Source organism: Anticarsia gemmatalis, chromosome 25 (assembly GCF_050436995.1).
Source record: "Anticarsia gemmatalis isolate Benzon Research Colony breed Stoneville strain chromosome 25, ilAntGemm2 primary, whole genome shotgun sequence".
NCBI lineage: Eukaryota > Metazoa > Arthropoda > Insecta > Lepidoptera > Erebidae > Anticarsia > Anticarsia gemmatalis.
In genome coordinates this window covers 6265230-6286890 of record NC_134769.1, presented here as the reverse complement: position 1 = coordinate 6286890, position 21661 = coordinate 6265230, and the positions used below count along the sequence as shown (strand labels likewise).

The 21661-nt window shown below is 36.7% G+C and overlaps 2 protein-coding genes across 5 annotated transcripts in view; both read left to right on the top strand.

The window, feature by feature from the left end:
* The window catches only part of LOC142983788 (uncharacterized), a 631218-nt gene extending 618196 nt beyond the window's left edge, over positions 1 to 13022 (top strand). For all 4 annotated transcript variants that reach the window (XM_076130846.1, XM_076130844.1, XM_076130845.1 and 1 more), the window contains 4 exons: positions 6611 to 6759; positions 7124 to 7224; positions 8182 to 8286; positions 8510 to 13022. In XM_076130846.1, the coding sequence (XP_075986961.1) occupies positions 6611 to 6759; positions 7124 to 7224; positions 8182 to 8286; positions 8510 to 11050 (2896 nt within the window). In that variant the 3' untranslated portion in view covers positions 11051 to 13022. The remainder of the gene's footprint in view (positions 1 to 6610; positions 6760 to 7123; positions 7225 to 8181; positions 8287 to 8509) is intronic.
* A 3920-nt stretch (positions 13023 to 16942) lies between these two features.
* On the top strand, positions 16943 to 21612 carry LOC142983795 (uncharacterized). The gene is made up of 2 exons (XM_076130860.1): positions 16943 to 17108; positions 19249 to 21612. The coding sequence occupies exon 2, from the start codon at positions 19257 to 19259 to the stop codon at positions 21003 to 21005; it is 1749 nt and encodes a 582-aa protein (XP_075986975.1). The 5' UTR covers positions 16943 to 17108; positions 19249 to 19256; the 3' UTR covers positions 21006 to 21612.
* Positions 21613 to 21661: the final 49 nt, after the last annotated feature.

The window sequence follows — 21661 nt, the reverse complement described above, 5'->3', positions numbered from 1 at the left end:
CCTTACAACTTTCAGTCTTAGATTTAGGATCCAACCTTCCCTACACTACGGGGGGAGACCGTTGCCCATCAGTGAGACAGCTATGGTGTTAAAATGTATGTTTATAAAAACCACAACCCTACACCAATGTAGATAATTTTTTCGACAAATATATTAATTAGATAATTATCTTCTAGTTAAACCTGTTCAACAATTCCACATGTTATCTTAAATTCTCATTTCCCATGATTTTATTGATTCGCCAACATTAATACTTATTTATATACGGTTTTATCGCTTTATTTACATGAAAATATAATTAAATTGAGGTTATGGCATGTTTCTCGTGAGATAGGGAAATTAGATAGATTTACTGATTATTTTTTAAGATAAAAATGTTGACGATAGAGGCCTTTAGCTGTATTTTGTTATAGATACGGAAGTTCGTATGTCTGTTACGCTTTCTCGTCTAAACTGATGGGATGTTAATGATAGTCACACGCTCCGGTATGTCCGACAGACTACTGTGGCTATCTGCACAAGTTAATCATTGTCATTGGCATGTCCTGTAGTTCTCAAAACTTCACAGGTCTGTTCTCACACAAACACACGCCTATCGATCTACCCACACTGTACATACCTGTAGCCCTAGTATATTTCGTAAATCCGAAGTTTCGTTTCAATTTCGAAGTTCGGTAAATATGTGTCTGTCCCACCCCCGGTTTCTGAGGTACATTTAACGGTAGTTTATCTATTCAATAGCGTCAAAGTCATACAAAAAAAACCGCTATTGAGTCGAGTTTTGCTTCTGATACTACCACTTTAAAATTTCGCTCAAACAAACCTGGTGAAACCAAAATGTAATGATGGTTAGAATCTTCAGAACTTTTGTCCGACGTTTCGTTTTCCTTAAATTATAGTAATAGACCTCTCCACTATCAGTTCTATACCGCAACTTTTAAGATTTTTTTAATACAACTGGTAATATTTTCATCACTTTAGGCATTTGTTGTCACATAACTATGTTACAATTTAGCGGGAGGTTCTAAGTGCGTGTTTTCACTGTCTCTTCATCCAGTCGGCCCTTAAAAGCAATTTCAAGAATAATTTAAGTTTGAAAACATTACTTTTACTAATGTGTCTTTTTACTGCGAAACTTTATAAAAAGTTACCTCAATTCTTACGACAATTCTCGTTTTTATTCGTCAAGAGATAAGTTTGTAATCACGTAAAGCTTAAAATACTCAGAAATTGTCACCAAACTTCAATAAATAAGGTAAAAATCAATTTTTAATTTTCTTTGATTGAAAAATAGCATGTTTCCCGACTTGTTACAAATATTATTAAAAAAAATATTAAATCTACCACTAAATACACATGATTTTGAGTAGGGCTAGGGGACAAAAAAAACAATATTAAAAAAATCATTATGTATCATAGTTTGGGAGTAAAAAATCACGACTTGATTGTTGGACAACCCCTAAAAGTACTGAACTGATTACTCGAAGTAATTCCATCGAGTTTTTATACGTTTTCTTAATGTATTTTTTGTAGACATTGTTATCTCAACTTTTACCAATAAATTAATTTAAGAAAAAAGATTTCTACAAATGATAGATAACTTAAACATATCTAAAATGATAAATCTTTAAATACTAAACGTGTATTCTTAAATACAGCAAAAAAATACATTTTAATAATCAAGAAAAATACAACACCCTGTTTATAAATATGTATATACAGGTTGTTGTTTTTTCTCTCTACTATTTTACTTCGAGATAATTCGCTTTTATCGTTCACTCGATCAATCACCGCCAATATCGATTGTAAATTTTCTGAACTTGCGAACAGTAGCTTTCAAAGTTTAATAACCACTTTAGTTTAGTAACTTATTATGAAAAGACTCGAGATTTTTAAAAGGGAACTATTTGATAAGTGAGGTATATTCATCCATCGGGAATGTATTGGGGTTTTCTTATTTCTATTTGAATACTAAGCTGTGCAGCTCACAAATTTTCATTACATCGTTATTTTTCTCTACTATCTCGTACTTGAAAACCGTTTTACTAAAACAATGCGTTATGCGTCTAATTGTTTGCGTTTAATAACACATTTGGCGATATTTTTTTATATTATATAAAAAAGTAAAGCAAAGTCCCCAACCCGCACTTGGCCAGCGTGGTGGACTCAAGGCCTAACCCCTCCCACATTACGGGAGGAGACCCAGCAGTGAGGCATTAATGGGTTAAATTTATTGATTTATTTATAATTCTTAATATAGCAGCTCGGAGTTTGGGCTATCGGGCCTCCACAACCCAGTTACCTGAGTTATAACACTATTAAAGCACCCTGATGATGATGAAAGCACCTTATTTCTCAAACAAGTTTTAATCTATTCCCCAGTAATTAAACCGTAGAGTGTTTGAACTGAATATAAATGAAACTATGACCTTCAATTGTTCAGAAGAATTAACAGCTTTAATAAAATACGTGACAATAAAAGTTTTACAAGAATTAGGAGGCCACTAAAACTGCGAGCGACTTTTATTATGTAAGTGGCAAGTCCCCAACCCACACTTTGCCAGAGTGGTGGACTCAAGGCCTAAACCCTCCCTCATTCCGGGAAGAACCTTGCCCAGCTATAAGACATCATCAGCAATTAGTAAACTCTATTTTATTTTAAATTGTACTTTCTTTTATGGAAATTATTGCTATTGTACATCATGATAGCCGATACGTTTCAGTCTGGTTACAAATATACAAGCTCTGCTAAGTTTCAGATCGAATGATCGTGTGTAAGTGGTCTAAATATATTTATTTCTTGAAATAATTATCACTTGCTCTAACGGTGAAGGAAAACATCGTGAGGAAACCTTGCATGCCTAAAAATTTGTTTAATACATTTATTGAGGGCATGCAAAGTCCCCAACCCTCACTTGGCCAGCTTGGTGGACTCAAGGCCTAACCCCTCCCCCTCGTTTGGGAGGAGACCCTTGCCCTTGCTTTATAAATTATCTTGCTTGCTAAAAAAAAGGGTTATACAGTATAGACCAAGTAAATGTAGATATATTGTACTTATATTGTAATAGAGAACACATAATCTCCGCTCGCTGTTCCCGTAGCCCCACTCTCGACTTATAAGTCGTTGGTAAACTCAAGTTAGTGCGATTATGCAAATCGCCAAGAGTTACAAAGGGCACGACTCACGACTAATCGTGTTTGTAATCAGTTTTGTGATTTAAGTTTCGCATAATCGCAAAGTAAACAGCGAACGAATCGCATAAAAAACAGAGATGTTGTTTAGTACAAGCATTTAAATTTGTGTGCCTGAATATAGCCACAAACTAATTATTAGGATGCGAAAAATAGATACAGAAGAAATTTTCAACAAAAACGAAGAACCCCTTCGTTGTTACGTCATCGTCACCCGCTATGTTCGTACAAGCATACATACAGATACACACAATTTACAATAGATTTCAATTTCAAAGTTTCGTCAAAAAGGTTCAGTGATTTAGCAGTGAAATATTTCACACAAGAAGATTGTGTTGAAGTGTTGAAAATAGGGATTGTCAATGTTTTAATACAGGATATAAGCCTGATTGAGGGAATAATACCGGGCTGTCAAAGTCCATAATTCCACTTTAACCCTTGGTATAAGTTAAAAGAGAAATGTTAGAAATTGATTTATTTATTACATTCATATCAAAAGTTAGGTTAATGAACAAATTTGAGTTAGCCAAAGTTAACATTAATATACTTACCCCCGGTTTCTGAGTACATTTAGCGGTAGTTTATATATTATTTAAATAGTAGTTTTAATAGTAGTAGTTTATTTAAACTACCGCTAAACGTACTTAGAAACCAGTCACTAGACAATTTATGTACATAATATTTCTTTTATTGAAAAAAAATAAAGAGATCCAAACCGTATTGTAAGTTATGTTTTGAGCTTAACGTTGAAAAAAACAACACTTACACTTTGACATTGACATAAAAATATTGCATTTTTATAATAAAATGTAGATAAAATCTTTTATTCATATTTATTTTTACTAACTTGTGCTGCCATCTCGTGACGAGTAGTATAATTCATTTAGTATCGTATGAATATTTAGCGAGTTTTTATGGACTATTGTTTTGTATTTAATGACTGCTGTGTTATGTAAAACCAACAAAACTATTTTGATGGGTTTTTTAATCGCAAAAGACAATGGTAATCTCAGTAATTATGAGATAGTAATCTGCAATGCGCTTGTAACGCCATCTATTAGCGAATTATTTAAGCGGCTGATATCGCTCTCCATTGGCATTTTACTATATTTATTTATAATAAATAAATATATTTGTGTATTTTGCTGGACCTTAAAATTGATACATACGCAAAGCAAAAAATCTTATTGTATTACTTACCGTCGTCAACAGGTTGAGAAAACAATTTAAAATCAAATTCTTGTTTTTTCTAGACTCATTAAAATGCGGTTTGCGTACTCAAAATAAAGCTAACTGAATGGCCAAGCTATGGCACATTGCCAAAGTCTGACATTTCCATAACAAACTGAGTGACTTAAATATTGATCTCCCAATACGTTTAAAGTGTTCTAGAAACGGGGTCTAACTAAACTAGACATTTGGGTTCAATGACATTTGGAAAAATATCGTACGCGATATCGATGTAATGTTTGCTCACAGATTTTCGTTTAAAAAATTCCACGAAAGCACATAAAACATATTTCACTTATGTTTTAACCTGTCTAAAACAATCGTGTGTAAAAATGAAAATATATAATCCAATTCGGAACTTTGCGAACAATAGCGTATTTTATGTTAAAATTAGACCTTTACAAAGATATCTCTCGTTGCCTTGTATTTAATAATAATAATAATGTCCTCCTAGCCGATATACGGCTACGGCGGTCAGTTTCATTGAAACTGGCCATCTGTGCAGGACTTTGTTTATAGTGTCCAAGTGTGTGCACAATGCACAGGTACACTCTCTATTCCATCAGTCTCATAGTTTGGTGGGACGGATAACCGACACGACCAGTGAGAGGTCAGGCGCAGGACCGACGGCTTTACGTGCTCTCCGAGGCACGAAGGTCTTCGACCTCAACTTCCTAACTCCGGGCAATCTCTAGGAAATTCTTAACAGAAAATCTCAGAAAAGACTTTTTGGCCCGACCCAGGATTCGAACCCGAGACCTCTCGCACCGCAGTCGCATATACTACCGACCGCGCCACAGAGACAGCATTTAATATACCTATATAAATTACGTGCAAACATTTTAGACGTCTTTCTGTGAAAATATTGTAAAGATATCATTGGACAACTTACACACAATCTTTTAATTCCTAACTAAGCAGAGCTTGTACTATGGTTACCAAATAACTGAACATACTTTTAATAATATTTATCCTTCTAAATACATCCTTACATAGATATATTAATAACCAGGCTAAGAACAGATACTTGTGCTCGTCACACAAATATTTGTCCCGGGTGCGATTCGAACCCATCACATGGGGCGCTACGGTAACCACATTAACTATTGCGCCAAACGTGCAATTAAAAAAATAGCTAGTGTATATTTTTGCTTGTACAAGGAACTAAATACCTAGGACATGTGATGAGCATTATTGTACGTGACTTTACTTACAAACTCATACAAATTCTATGTTTGTAACATTTACATTACACAATCAATCGATGTGGCTAGAATTTTAATATTACATACTATCCATACATAATATCATACATGTTTTACCCGAAGGTGTAGATACGGGTGTATGAAATACACCCACGTTTCACCAGTAACAAAGTAAGTCCCATGTTGTAGGTCGAGGATTCCCAACCCTTTCTTAGTCCAGGACCATCTTTATATTATTCTTGTTAACAGGGACCACTATGTAAGTATATTAAAAATAAAGTGTTATCGTGTTAATACCTAAGTAACTGGGTTGTGGAGGTCAGATAGGCAGTCGCTCCAGGTAAAACACTGGTATTCAGCTGCATCCGGTGAGACTGGAAGCCGACTCCAACACAGTTTGGAACAAAGGCTAAGCGAATATATATATACACATCCCGAGAATATAAAATTTTAAAGTCACTCTCGGACCATAATATATTTCGACTTCCACGGACCACTGGTTGGGAACCACTGTTATAGATCGAGCCTATTGCTATTTCAGAACAAATATAACATTTCGTACTAATGTTATAAATGCGATAATCTATCTGACTGTATTTACGTACGAAACCTTTTTGATGACGGGCATTAAGATTATAATTGGTAACCCTTTTGTTTAAATACATAGACTACTAAAAGGTCAGTTGCGTAGTACTCGTAACCGATGGTCCTGTATGACAAGGTGTACGGATGTGAATGAGGCAAGGGAAGTTTGTAAGGATCGTTCGAAGAGGCGTTCTTTGGTCCATGCCTACCCCAATGGGAAAAAAGCGTGATATTATGTTTGTATGTATGTACTAATGTACATAGATTTATGGGTACTATCGTGAGAAGTGTTTAGTAAAACAGTCGAATTGTGATTGATGATTGACACTTACATCAAAGTTATTTACAAATAGCACTTAGTGACTGAATATTGAAAATATGTTTTTCTTTTCTTTCAGGCCTCCACAACATCACGGCGCGGCTCTACTCGCGGGGGTGGGCGGAGGAGCAGCAGTCCCCTCGTACGCTCCCCCCGGCAGAGCTTTCTTCACGCCCCCTTTACCTCCCGAGTACCGAAACCCCTTTGCTGACAAGCCTACCCTTAGAGGTGAGATTTTATATGAACTATTTACCTATTTTAAGTAACTATAGAGAATTTCTTCCCACTTACACTCATCATTTTCCCACTGCTGGGCAAAAGCCTCCCTCCGGAAAGAGGGCATAGCTAGTCCTTGTGAAGGGAATAAATTACCTGACAATTACGTGTTCTGTCCGTCATAGTTACAGAAGCAAAGAAAACTTTCCGGCGTTACTTAAAATTGAGTGAGTTAATATAGGATACATAAACTTAGTAAAGTTTTTTACAAGCTTCGACTTTGTTGTACAGGTTCGACTGGTCACAAGAATTCTAACGCTACTAGACCCCTCATCGCCATGTTGCAAACAATTTATTTAAATTTATGACTTTTCAGGCACAAACACAGACGGGAACAATTATCTCAATCGAAGGCCTATTCCGCCGCCATCTCTCGGGCCCGGCCATGACAGAATACCCATCAGACCTCCTGGGCAGGTATGTTAAAATAACATAACTTATGTATCCATTTTGTCCTCCATAACCAATGTTGCGGGCGCATTTTGCCGCTACCCAAATTCTTCATACTCATATACAAAAATATAAATATAGAGCAACACGCGAAACAGCTTTTATTGATGTTTAATTATGATGATTTATGCCTCTGTTGCGCTATCAGTAGTATATACGAGGTCTTGGGTTCGAAACCTCCCCGGGACGAATATTTGTGTGCTAAGCACGAATATCTGTTCTAAGCCTACACGCGGCGCGGCGAGGTGACTATAAAGCGCTGCGCCAAACGTGCAGTTAAAATCAAGAAGTCTAAATAAATACTTATTATGATAAAGATAAAAAACATGACATTATATCGTATATATTTGAGTAGATTCCTAAATGAGTTGTTGTCACCCAAAATAAACGCCACATTGAGTTATTCTTTGTTCAGCTTTCCTTTGATCAGTCGACAGAATGTACATGGTTTGTAGCGAACCCGTTGTGTGAATATTTATGGAAATAATAACATGCCCCGTGTGTGTTTTGTTTAATGTACTCTGAAATACTCCGTTGTTGGCGCGGTAGTGAATAACATTCCAACGCTGAAGTCTCGAGTTCGAGTCTTGTGTTGGGCAAATACTATTAGAATTTCGTAATAGTTGCTCGGAGGTGGGTAATGTGCAATAAGCTCGATTAATAGTGCGTAAATAGCGAAGCCAGGGTGTATTACCCCCCTGCCTACACTCTGTAATACAGACGTGCAATGAGGTTTTTAGCTTGCCCCTTATTGCATGGACTAAAATTGTAAATTGCGAATTGTGGGGGTACACCGATTTTTGGGTATAACAAGTGCAATGTAAAATTACATACATACATTTATAATATCCAGCCTTTTCCCATAGCGGGAGGCAGAGAAATACAATATACAATATTAATTAATATTAATTACGTCTACTCCAGGAGACATCGTCACCACAAGTGCCGGCCCCCCCGCCCGCACCCCCGCAGCCGCCGGCGGGCATCGAACCGCAGAAAAAGAAAGCTTTGAACACCCCCAGTCATAAGGTAAGGTCACCCCTTTTATGACCTTAGCACATATGCGGCAATGGCACCAAATTCGCCTAGCGATTTACTTAAAGATCAATAAACCTTTCCTTGCTACGAAAATAATAAAGCATACCTCTCAAAGACTTTAACGTAAGAAAAATACCTTCATATTTAGCCAGTTTGATAAGCTTCTCACTATTTTTCATAATGATTTCTAATAAATACAATTTCTATTTTCCAGCCGGACGAGCTAGATAGCGATATAAAGCAGCCAGGCACGGACCAGGCCAACTTCACAGACTTCGTTCCTAACTCGCTCAATATCCCCACCATATCCAGAATTCTCTCCGGCTCAAACGGGAGGAAAGAGGACATCCCAGACGTCCTCCTACGCACTGTCACTGCCAAACCTCAACACACTCAAGACAAGACTTCCAAGAGCGACATCTACGTCACTAAGGATGCAGGTGTCACTCTTAGTGATTCCACCAGAGACTCATCCACTGAAGGCTCAGTTTTAGCTGTCCTAGACCCCGAAATGAACAATCTAGATAGACCTTTAATTGGAGACCAAAATGGAGAAACGAATACCAGACGAAATCTCCAATACGCGACGAATAAACAGACAGACAGAAATGATAGTAGGCGGGACGACTATACTCCTGCTACTACCATTGGGTTTGAGCTGAAAGACCCTGAAATGTCAACGGAGAGATATCACAACCTGGCTAATGTGAACTCAGACAAGAAGATCCTCAAACAGGATCCTAAGAACAACGGACCTATCCAAAGGCCGGGAGCTGCGTGGCCATTCGCATGGAACCTCCACATATACTTAGCGACTGTCATGTTCACAATCCTGGCGGTCTATTCCATATTTAAGATATTTTGCTATAATAAGTACACGCATTTATTTACCCAATACTATTTTATAATACTACATTTAATATTAGTTCTTGTATGCCTCCTAAGGATATTTTACATGTGCTACGATCCTTACAACATCAATAATTCTCTCCCGAAATTCATCAGTGAGATTCTCCTCCACATCCCCGAGATCTTCCTCAGCATAGCATTTGCTTGTATCATACTATTCCTTCTCACAAATAGCAGTAACTTTAAGAATACTTGCTGTTCATTCCTTCTACGTCCTAGGATTATTATCATAGGTGGGAGTCTCCACTTGTTGTCGTGTTTAATGTTGCATATCTTTGAAAGTAGTAATACAATTAGTAGAAACACGCACGGCGTCGAAAAGAGGGTATTAGGTCTTACGTGTCAAATAATATTTATAATAGCATGCCTCACGTTAGGCTTGTGCTACCTCTATGTATATAAAATGCTCAAATCTGTCCTTCAGAAGAAGAGTCACACGTATATTAACGGTTTCCAGAATTTGCAACATGCCATTCAGATCAAATTAGCGACAGCGTTGCTTTTTATTTTAATGGCTGCTCTGCAGATTTTTGGTATATTTGGTATCAATCAAGTGAACATGACCAAGTTCGACTGGCTCCAATGGGGTTATCAGTTTTCCATGAGACTTTTGGAGGTCACGATAGTAGCACTCATTTCTTGGGTAATAAGTCTGAAGGTTGGAGTCGCTCTACCGCATGAAAAAGCGGACGGCCACAAGATATCAGGTCTCGGTCTCTTTGCGTGCGGAGCTGGCTCTAGCAACGAACAGTTCGAGTCAGACTATCCAGCTATTTGCAATACTAACACCAACCTCCATACATATACCATGAGAACCGGTAAACCAATTTACGAGAGTACTGGCCATCACCCCAACATGCCGATGAACGAGCCGTGTTGTGGGCCAGCCATAGACCATCAGAGGTTCCAACTAAACACTTTGACTGGGAACTGCGACAACAATTCGGGGACTGAGAACTATTCAGGACACAGTTCGATCGCAAACGCTGGACATAGCAGCTCTACTGAATCAAGCAACGCCACGTCCAGCCAGGGTGTGACCAACCACCTGATAAAGCACCACCCAAACATGGCGGGTTACAATGGAATAGAATCGGCGTCAGATGATCATTATTCCAACTGCGACCCTGCGATACAGTCTCTTCAAGGCGACGATCCTTTAGACCACGAATATAATGTCATTCAATACGGTAGCAACAGCGATTTCATCAGAGACATCAAGAACCAAAACTATAATGGTGGCTCCAATCGCAGTTCCCATAACTTTAAGCACATGTCCTATGACAGGGTTTCCTCTAGGACCAATAGCAACCCTCGCAAGAAGCACCGAGCGAAGAACAAGAACGTTCAGAACTGCATGACTATGGGTTATGATTCGTCCATCGGCCACCATTACCATCAGCCCCATTCGCCCGACGAATATGGGAATTATAATACAGAGAATGCCTCTTACCACGCTTCCGGAATCCAGACCTTGAATCCTAATAGGAGTTATAGTAACGATCCGTGCCAGCAGATCAGGAGCTCGCAGCGAAGAAATTCTCCGTCGACTTCCATGGTCAATTCCAGTGGAAGCCAAAAGCGTGGTAAGGGCAACGGTTTCCCTGATAGGCCGAAGTCTACTGACTTATATGGATTCTCTGAGGATCCTAACGAGAGAGGGTATCCTTGCGCGTTGGGAGGTACCCCTCAGCCAGCTCCCAGGAACTGTAGCTACGAGGCTTCGTACTCCCAACCTCAGGACGAAATACCCAACGAAGGGAACAGTATGCTAGTAACCCAAGACGGATTCCTCAGGATCCGTTCCATGAAAGACCCTTCACCGAACCCTCAACCGTCTACCTGATTTACCATAAATCTGTCGTATACGACAGAACTCAGTTTTTGATAATATTTACTGTCTGGCTGATTGCTAATATCAAGTTTGTATTGATAGCGTCGATGCCAGTGTACTCTTAAGTAAACATCAGACACAGAGTTGTTGAATCAGACTCGTGGACTGATATAGAGATCAACCATTTCGCGAACGATATCGCCTCGAAGCAAAAGAGCATTTTAAAGCTATTTTTATTTAAGTAACTTAATTACTCTTAACTGTACAGTTCATACTGATTATTTTTGAATATAACGGCCTCTAATTTAACGTAACATATGTATCAAGTCTCGACAAAACGATCATTTTTTAAGCCATGACTCATTTGACGGTGTCGAATCAAAATCATGTAAAATTGTAAATGTTAGGAATATCACGTATTATGTAAGGAAGTAAGACATAACGGCCTTTTGTATATAGCTTATTTTTTAGTTTCTACGGTCTATGTAAAAATATAACTTTTGAGATTACGTTTAGACAAGCCTGGTTTAAAAAAAATAGCAGATGAAAACATAATTTCAAAATCCTCGAATTTAACCGCCTGCCATATATTTTTTGTTGCCAGATAAAAAAATATAATTTTCATATAGATCATAGAATAGACAGCATCATAATCTGTTTTTTAGTATTTAATGAAGATTAAATGTATGTGATATCAATAAAACATTTTATTTGAAACAATCTGTCCATATTTAATGTTAAGAATATTATCAAAATAATTCTAAGTATTATTGTGTACTTTCAGCATTTGGTCTAGATGTTGAAAAGTAAAATTTTGTCATTTTACAATTAATTTTAATAATAGCACCTCAGACCTAATGCAAATAAAAATATAAACATCAGAATTTAATTGAGGTAATGTTGTTAATATTCATTGCAAAATGTCACTGTGTTTATAATTCAGTTAACTATACCTATTCAATTTATATAAAAAATATTTATATCAGTTGATTTTCTGATCTAAATATTCTACGTGTCATTTTGTCATATCTATTATAATAATTATTTGTCAGATAATATTTATCCAGTTACAGATTTTCCCTACTAAATTGTAAAAAATTGTCCATAAGTGTTACCATATAAGAATTCCCGAAATCTGCTAAAGTACATTCTGCCTAGTCGAAAGGTAACTTAGGCAAACTATTGGGCAGTAAATATTATAAAGAATGATGTAAAAAAATTCTGCCTGCACTTGCCTATAGAAACCTTAGGCACTGCCATTGTTATTTTATAGTTTTACCCAATTTTGTATTCGTTGTAATATTGAATGATCAAAAATATATCTGTGTAGATATGTTAATGTGTATTCTCTGAGTTAGTAATACTAAAAAAACATTTTCGGAGTTGTATATAAAACTGGAATTTCAGTTATATATATAACCTGGCATCCCTAGCCAGAGTCCTGCCACAAGTGATCTTACTGAATTGAAATAATTAATAAAAAATAAAAACATTCATTTTTTTATGAAACTTTATAAATATTTACATCAATTTTTTAATATAACTAACTCAAAAATACACTTATTTAATTGAAATAATAAATGTTGCCACTACAATAGATAGCTAAAAATAATTGTATAAATTAGACAAAAATACTAAAGAATATTTATTGATAAAAGTACCATCTTTTCAAGTTAATATAACATTATTTTGAGATAAAAATAAATGTGGCATTAAATAAATGCTCATTAAAATAATTCCTATGTAAATAAATTTAATATTTAAGTACTATGTATGGTGAAACATGGCTACGAAGCGATGACACGGTTTAATTTTATTTTTTACATTTTAAGTGTATATATATATATGTATTGACGTTTGTTGTCGAACGTCAATCAATAACATTCAATTTGTTGTAAATTATAGCAACGTTTTTTTTATATTCCCAAGACTGTACGTATTAATCATCTAATATGTAAAAATAAATTCGAAAAACGGTATTGAATTTGTGGTTTTATTTGTGTTTATTTCGTTTTGTGGTTTCATAATTCAGCCACCACATATACCACATTTAGTTGGTTCGTGAAACTGACTCATGGAAACATTAAACAAGATTCTTTGAATTCTTTTCATAATTAAATAATCGATTGTATAAAAAATGTTTCTTATAAGTGAATTAAAGTATTGATAGTAGTTACACTCTACACGAGTACACTATTCCCTCACTATTTTAGTCAAGGCCGGAGCTTAACAGTTAACTTAACCTTAACTTCCTAACTCCGGGCAATTCACGTAGCATTTCTTGGCAGCCAAATCTCAGGAATCCGTTTTTAGAACGACTCAAGATTAAAACCCGGTACCCCTGCGTTGCAGTCGCACTACCGGCCGCGCCATAGAGGCAGTCAGTAGACGGCCATCCTACTAATATACTAGTAATATTATAAATGCGAAAGTTTTTATATATGTATGACTGTATGTATGTATGGATGTTTGTTACTCTTTTACGCAAATACTACAGAATTGATTGCGATGAAATTTGGTATGTAGCTAGCAGAAGACCCAGAATAACACATAGGCTACTTTTTATCCCGGAGTACCCGAGGGATTGGGATTTACACGGGAAGGGCTTCCACGCGGACGAAGTCGCGGGCGGCCTCTAGTTATACATAAGTATGCATTATCTAATCATTGCATCTAGGTGTAATCTTGTAAGTAGTTTGTTTATTGTGATTAATATAGGGTTTGTGTACGTATTACATTCAATTATATTGAAGAGGAGGACAGTACACAATACACATAAACTAATATGACTAGTTGAGTATATAAACTAATATGTCGAGGCGCCAATCTGACTCTCTTATTCGCATGACATATAACCTCTAAAACTAATGAAGCGCGCGCTGGTGTGGGAGAGTGAGTGAGTGAGAACTAGAGATGTACCGGCACACCGGTTACGTTGAGAAACAATAGAGATGTACCCGCGTGCCGGTTACGTTGATAAACAATAGAGGAGATTCACTACAATATATATCATATACTAGCTGACCCGCTCATCTTCGCTTACGTCACAAAGAGAGAATGGGTCAAATTTTTCCCCGTTTTTGTAACATTTTTTACTGGTACTCTGCTCATATTAGTCGTAGCGTGATGATATATAGCCTATAACCTTCCTCGATAAATGGACTATCTAACACTGAAAGAATTTTTCAAATCGGACCAGTAGTTCCTGAGATTAGCGCGTTCGAACAAACAAACAAACTCTTCGGCTTTAAAATATTAGTATGCGATAGTATGCGATCAGCCTAGCCTTTCTTGCAACTATGTTGGAGTCGGCTTCCAGAGACAGACCTTACATGGAGCGATTATCGAACTTCCACAACCCAATTAACGTATGCATCCGCTAAGAAAGGATTTTTACTAATTCTATCTCCAAGGGGATAAAATAGTGGATGAAAGTTAATACGAAAATAAAGTCACAAACCACGCAGGCGAGGTCGCGGGCAATAGTAAGTTGGAAATAAAATGTGACAGTTAAAATCTATGGTCCAGTAAGCGGTAATTTAAATCATGAGATCTCGGGTTAATTCCCGGGTGCAGCGAATTTTTGATGGGTTTTTTAATTTATATGGTGTGCCACAGAGCCCAAATATTATTGACGTTTAATTTTGATGTGTCACAAGAAGCAAATAATTGCGATAGGATAATAATACCTACACACTGATTACTTTAATGGGGGAAATCCCTGTTTCTATTAAACATTTTGTATTCGAGTGTTTTATTTTGCAGTCATAGACGTGGGTACGTGGATAAACAAACTTAAGTGGCAATGAGCAGTACATTTGGCTAGACGTGAAGATGGAAGGTGGACCAAAGCAATCATGAATGGCGGCCATGGAATGGGCGAAGGTCTCAAGGGAGGCCTCCATCTAGATGATCGGACAACATTGTTAAATGGCCGAAATGAATGAGACAACCGCGGGACCGTATAAAGCGGAGTGCTGAGGGGGAGGCCTATACTCAACAGTGGGTGCAAACGGGCTGATTAGATAGATACATTCGAGTATTTTGAGAACATGCATTTGGGTGAGGCTTTAAAGTGTAGGTATTATTAGGTATATTCATTTTCATTAATATAGACAACCCCCAAAAAATATAAATATACGTCGCACTTGGTGTCAAGATTTGCCATGGCAGAGACAGATTTCATAAATATATGATTAAATTGAACAATTCAACCATTTATTCACCCAAAATATAGGTGTACATAGGTGTTACATTAGTATTTGATATAGAAAACCACATATAAACCATTGCTAACATTTGAGACAGGTTGGGATGCAGAAAATGGTTCATCAATATTTTTTTAAGTCAAAATTATTTTCATATAATAATTAATTATCAAAACTGCCTCTGGGCCGCGGTCGGTAGTGAATGCGACTGCTTATCATGAGATCTCGGGTTCGATTCCTGGGTCGAACAAAGGCTTTTCCAATTTATGTGACAATATCTGTCGCTATCAGTGCAACCTGCGCCGAAACGTTAGGCATTTCAAGGTAAAATGCATGTTCGCGCTAATTCCCGTATACTTACTATTATAATATTTATCATGCAACGCGAAAGCTTAAAAGTTATTACCTATATTATTATGACAATATTTCTCAATAGTAAGCAATAAAGAATTTGAGTTTGAATTAGTAGCCCGGAGTTTGATATATGGTAGAAGAAGCCCGGTATATGGTAAAAGGTTCATCCCCTATTACATGGGACTAAAACTGTCAAGGGTGAAACGCATGTGTATTTTACACACCGGGGTATAACAGGCGTGATTTTGTGTATGTATGTACATATATGTATATGTATGTATTTATGTACATATGTATGTATGTGTATATGTATGTATGTATGTCTCCCATTACCCCCCTTCCTTGAACTTAGCTCAGCAGTGGGACAACGACGGATTAAATGTATTTTTGTAATCGCACTGATGGCCGAGTCCTATCGTGCGTGCGTGCATCAATAACATTTTTCAAAGTTATAAGTGTTCATTGTTCTAATGGGAGATTGAAAATAAGCCATAAGTGCCACTTGGTGTCGCGTTTACTATTAATAAAAACGACAAAAGAAATGCATATTAAATAAGAGCCCACTTAAATATTTATTTCATACTGTTTTTTAATATTTGTTGTTATAGCGGAAACTGAAATACACCATCTGTAAAAAGTGCAACTTTCTAACTATAACGATTCATGAGATACAGCCTGGTGATAGACGTACAGACAGACGGCGAAGTCTCAATAATAGGGTTCTGACTTTACCCTTTGGGTACGGAACCCTAAAAATTTCCCTGGGCTTAACCCCTTGCTCATACCGGGAGTAGACCCATGCCCAGCAGAGTTACAGTAATCACATTTATATTTTTTATACTAAAAAAGCAATGGTTCATGCACTGACTGAAGTTATACGCGAAATGTTTTTAGGGGAAGTCCCAGAAAGTGTACCGATGAACGCGTAGCTACACTTGATATTGCAAGTACATTGTTCGGGTACGAATTATGACATTTCTTAAACCTACCAATTGGAATTTGGCGATTTGGTTTGGCGCAGAGTTTAACGCGGTCACCTCACCACAATAACCGTAACGGTGGTGGGTTCGAATCCCACCCGCGACAAATATTTGAGTGATGAGCACGAGTATCTGTACTGAGCTTGGTTGTTTTATATAATTCTGTATTATTCAAGGAAGATGCCTATGCTTAGCAGTGGGACACAGAAAGAATAAAAAAATTAAAAAAAAATAATTAAGACTAAACAAAAAAATATTTCTAAGTCCTTGGTAAAATGTCAATTTTGTTATTTGCTGCAACACACAAGGACTATATATAAATAGGACAGCAAAGCGATAACAAGGAGTGCTTTAGAGGTAACGGTTTATACCACTCGTTCTTCTTGTAGTTAGTACCTACATCAAAATTGAAATTTCACAGTTCGAAGTTTCAGTACGTACCTACATACAAATATTATATTACGCCTGTTTTACCCGAAGGTGTAGGCAGAGCTGTAGTTTCAATAATCGAAGAAGGATAAATAAATCGTGAGTACATTTTTAGTTATATTATTATAGGTATTATATCTGTGATTGAAATATATTATTATTAGTGGACCGCGGTTCCGCTCGCATAAAACTTAGGAAAAATAAAAGATTACTTTCATACCCTAATTTAATCCGCTAGGGAATTATTTAAAAAACGTTTTTGGGAAACTGTTTGTGGGTCTTACCCAAGAACACATTCACCGATCTTACTTTGAGAATGAATAAAGTACTACCTACACAAAAACACTTAATTAAACACGTTATTATTTATTTCAAACGAAAATTCCAAAAATAAAGTTTCATGCTATTTCGTCATAAAATACGCCCCTTGACCAAATTCCATGTTTCTAACTTCTATAGTTTAGTCTGTGCGACGTCATAATGTTAGTTACCGTACTCCTCCGTAACGGCTTGACCGATTCTCATGAAATTTTGTGAGCATATTGAGTAGGTCTGAGAATCTGCCAACATTTACTTTTCATAACCCTAGTGACACATTTTTTTTTAATTTACATGGCAAAGCAACGTTTGAAGGGTCAGCTAGTGGATATGAATAGAAGATGGATAGATAGTGAAAAAACTTTGCAAGCCGAGTGTTTTGAAACAGTTAAATTATCTATTATGTGAACAGACGGTTCTCTTTACAATCCAATCCTAGGCTCTAGCCGTAGTTTTTTTACCATTTTAACTGCACGTTTGGCGCAGTGGTTTAAGTGGTCACCTCGCCGCAATAACCGTAGCGCCGCGTGTGGCGGGTTCGAATCCCACCCGGGACAAATGTTTGTGTGATGAGCACGAGTATTTGTTCTGAGCCTGGATATTAATTTATCTATATAAGTATGTATTTAGATGTATATAAGTATGTTTATCAGTTGACTGGTTACCATAGTACAAGCTCTGCTTAGTTTGGAATCAGTTGACCGTGTGTGAGTTGTCCAAAAATATTAAAAAAATATTATCATTTACATAAATAAAAAATATTTTTGAATCTGACTGCCGAGCCCCTATCATGGCTTATTTCCTTCGACGTGTGGGTAGAGGACTAGAGGTTAGTAGTCCTGTGACAAACCAAGAATAACATAGTTGGCTATATAAAAAGTTAAATGTTGCACATACCTACTAAATAATAAAATAATGTGATCAAAACAGTACCTATCACTCTGTAAAACATTCATTCATACGTATCACCCCGCCATGACAACAAATTATTACTTACGCGTACGCTGGAGCAACAGCGGCGGCATAGAAAGGCTCGCGAGTTCGGCGCCGGCGCGTCTCGATCCTGTGACGACACTGATATCTCGTGCGGCGAAATACCTACCCACTTAAAAGTTATTATCACTTATGTGTTGTTACTTATTAATCATTACTTATCACTTCGAGCGCTTATCATCGATAAAGTCGGTTAAAAAGCAATGCACAATAATAAGTAGGTAGGAACATTTTTTACGTGATTATTGTGATCGCCATCTCGCTCGATGGATACAAAGTTCTTACAGGTGTTGCATATATTATTACCCTTGCTTATACCTACATCAATGATGATACAATAACACTTATATACCTACCTTATATCTTTATTACACAAAACACTAACTGTTACTATTAAATTGCACTAAAAACTAAAGTAAAAACAAAAAATTAGCGTCCTTTTTGCGAGGGGTTAACTTAAATTAGTTTTAGCGCGTGGAATGTACCGGTAAGTGTGTCAAAGCCACAGGTTCGGGCGGCACTGGCGGGGTAGATCAAAGTACCTACATTAAACAGACCGGCAGCGTCGCGAGCGCCGCCTGCCTAAAGCAGCTAGGAAAGAGTTTTCTTTATTGTAGGTACCTAGTAACATTTTTTCTCATTAATTTTAGTTTTGAACATCGAATTACATGTGAGACCAATGAACGAACTTTACGCACTAGTTGATTACGTACAGGCTATGAAAATTTGCTAATAAAATTAATTGTTAATATTAAATCATTTGATAATCAGTAGCAAATGTAGGAATAACAGAAATTGTTGTATTTAATTGATTTAACATGACTAAGGACCTATAGCACTGCCCATATGTGAAAGAAAATAAAAGCCATAGTAGCGGTTCGCTGCAGACATTTAAAGTAGAAATGTTATGAATTGTTTTATATTTCAGATCTCACGATGAGGATCATGCAGTTTCCTAATTTGATAAGGAGTAAATCAGAAAGGTACGAATTAAAAGATTGCGATGTCGTCATCGATGGACAAAATTACTTTTACAACACTTACAAGGAACAGGGACTCGGGTACGAGTTTGGCGCCGAATCCGATCTGTACGCCGCACGCCTGAGGAAACTGCTCACTATGTTCACGCAAGCTAACGTTACATGTTATGTAGTTTTCAAAGGTGGGGACACTGATATAAACAAGAAAATTAAGAAGTTCAAACCAAACACTTTTCATCCTGAACTCAACTCTTACCATGATCCGGTGATGACAACAGATATTTGCAAACAAGTTCTGGAAGAAGCGAAAGTCGATTTCGCCACATGCGTGTTCGAGTCCAAAGATGACTGCATTGCCTTAGCGCATAAATTGAAATGCCCTGTGATCAGCAACGATGTCGAATATTGTTTTAGCAGTGTTCCTTATATTAATTATTATAATTTGAAAGAAACGACATCTAAGAAATATATCACGTGTAATATATATAAAATTCAGCATTTTCTCGACGCATATAAATTAAATGTTCAAAAGTTTGCCATTTTCGCAGCTTTGTCGGACACAAAGTTTTTCCCTGAGAAACACTTTGATAGTCTATTTGAAATGTGGAATCTAAAGGATCCGAACTTATACATAAGGAACGAACAGTTACTGCATTGGCTCGCCGACCATGAAGAAGATGAAGTATTGAAGAATGTAGCAGATTTTCTTAACGTAGATGATAATACACGATTCGTGGATCAAGTTCGTAAAGTGTTAGAGATCCAGACAGTGCGTGGTGGCTATGTTGCTGACTATCTGTTGGACAAGCGCAAATGGCGCACATTAAACAATGACGTTTCGTGGTTCGTGAAAGGAGTCGCCACACAGAAAATTGTAGTACCATACATCAATTTATACCAACATAAAGTTTTACGAGGCTCCAACGCCATCGAAGACACGTGCCCTCCGGACAGCATCATGGTATCGATAGACATTATTAAATATGCGTACAACTTGCTGACTAACTTTAAAACAAATGCTATTGCTGTTTATCAAGATACGGAGAATCACATAACGGTAGATACTGATCTTAAAATTAAAAGGCCAAAGTATGATAATTGCTTAGAATCAGTGTTCGATAATGGCTGGGAGACTTTAGGTCGTTATCAGTTGTTCGAGAATTTTCTAAGAGCGAATAACATAGACTTGCACGTGGTGAAACAATTGCCGGTGGATAGTAGAATGTTATTTATTGCTCTAGCATATTTTGCACGTAAAAAAGATAACGTCGATGTTACGAAAGAGATTTACTGCTTTATAATATGTCATGTGATGTTACAGTTTGCGTTTGAGAAAGAAACTTCGGCGAGGAAAAAGGAAAGTGGTATTACCGAGCCTGATTCTTTTGAAGCGAAAATTCTATACAGGGAATTGATGCGTAGAGAGGCTAATTTGTCTGAGATATACGACGGAGCCATTTTAAAAACGCTCGTTGAAATGCAGTATTGTTTACTACACATGAATTACTTGAATACACTTTGTGGTGGGCCATACAGAACTACGAAATACCATAGAACATTCAATGGCACCATTGTTTACAAACTATTGCGTAGCATTAGCTCTATTGATAACAATTTAGTTATACAGACAGTGTTTGAAAATGCACCTACAATAGTTGAATTCATAAACAGTTTGATAACTGTTTATGAACAACTGTTACTTTAAATAACAGTGGACCACTTATTCAGAGCTTTTGTTTCTTCATATTATGTGTCAATAGGATTTATGTAATAATTTTATACTTTTTACTATGGCGTGGACACAGCATTGAGTCCCTCTCCCTCATTATCATCTATATAAGCATGTATGTTAGAAGTAATATATAACACATTGATCAGTTATCTGGTTACCATAGTACAAACTCTGGAATCAGATGACTGTGCGAGAGTCGACCAAAGATACATAAGTTATCCAAAGATATTTTTAACTTCTATAGTCATAGGTAAGTAAGTGTTAAGGCCTATTTTGTAGCACATGGATAAGCGTCAAGGAGCCATTTGCTTTATAAAGTGGAATTTTGACACACATGATAAAACATCTGTTCTATCTAGTTAGATTAATTAATACTATGGTTAATAATGTATCGTAATCTTTAAAGGGCCCAATGAACTTGCCTAGTGCTTATTCATTGATATTTGATTTGAGTTTTTAAATGTTTCAAATTCTTTCGTATTTTGTATAACTATCAGCTCTTTTCTTCCAACTATGTTGGAGCCGGCTTTAATTATCACTAGATGCAGCCGAGTACCAGTATTTAACATGTATACTGTAATGTGTAATTCAATTAAAAAAATAAATCTTTAATTCTGAAATGTTGTTTT

Excerpts from the sequence above, each read along its gene's own strand:
- LOC142983795 (XM_076130860.1), top strand. The coding sequence starts at position 19,257 with ATGAGGATCATGCAGTTTCCTAATTTGATAAGGAGTAAATCAGAAAGG.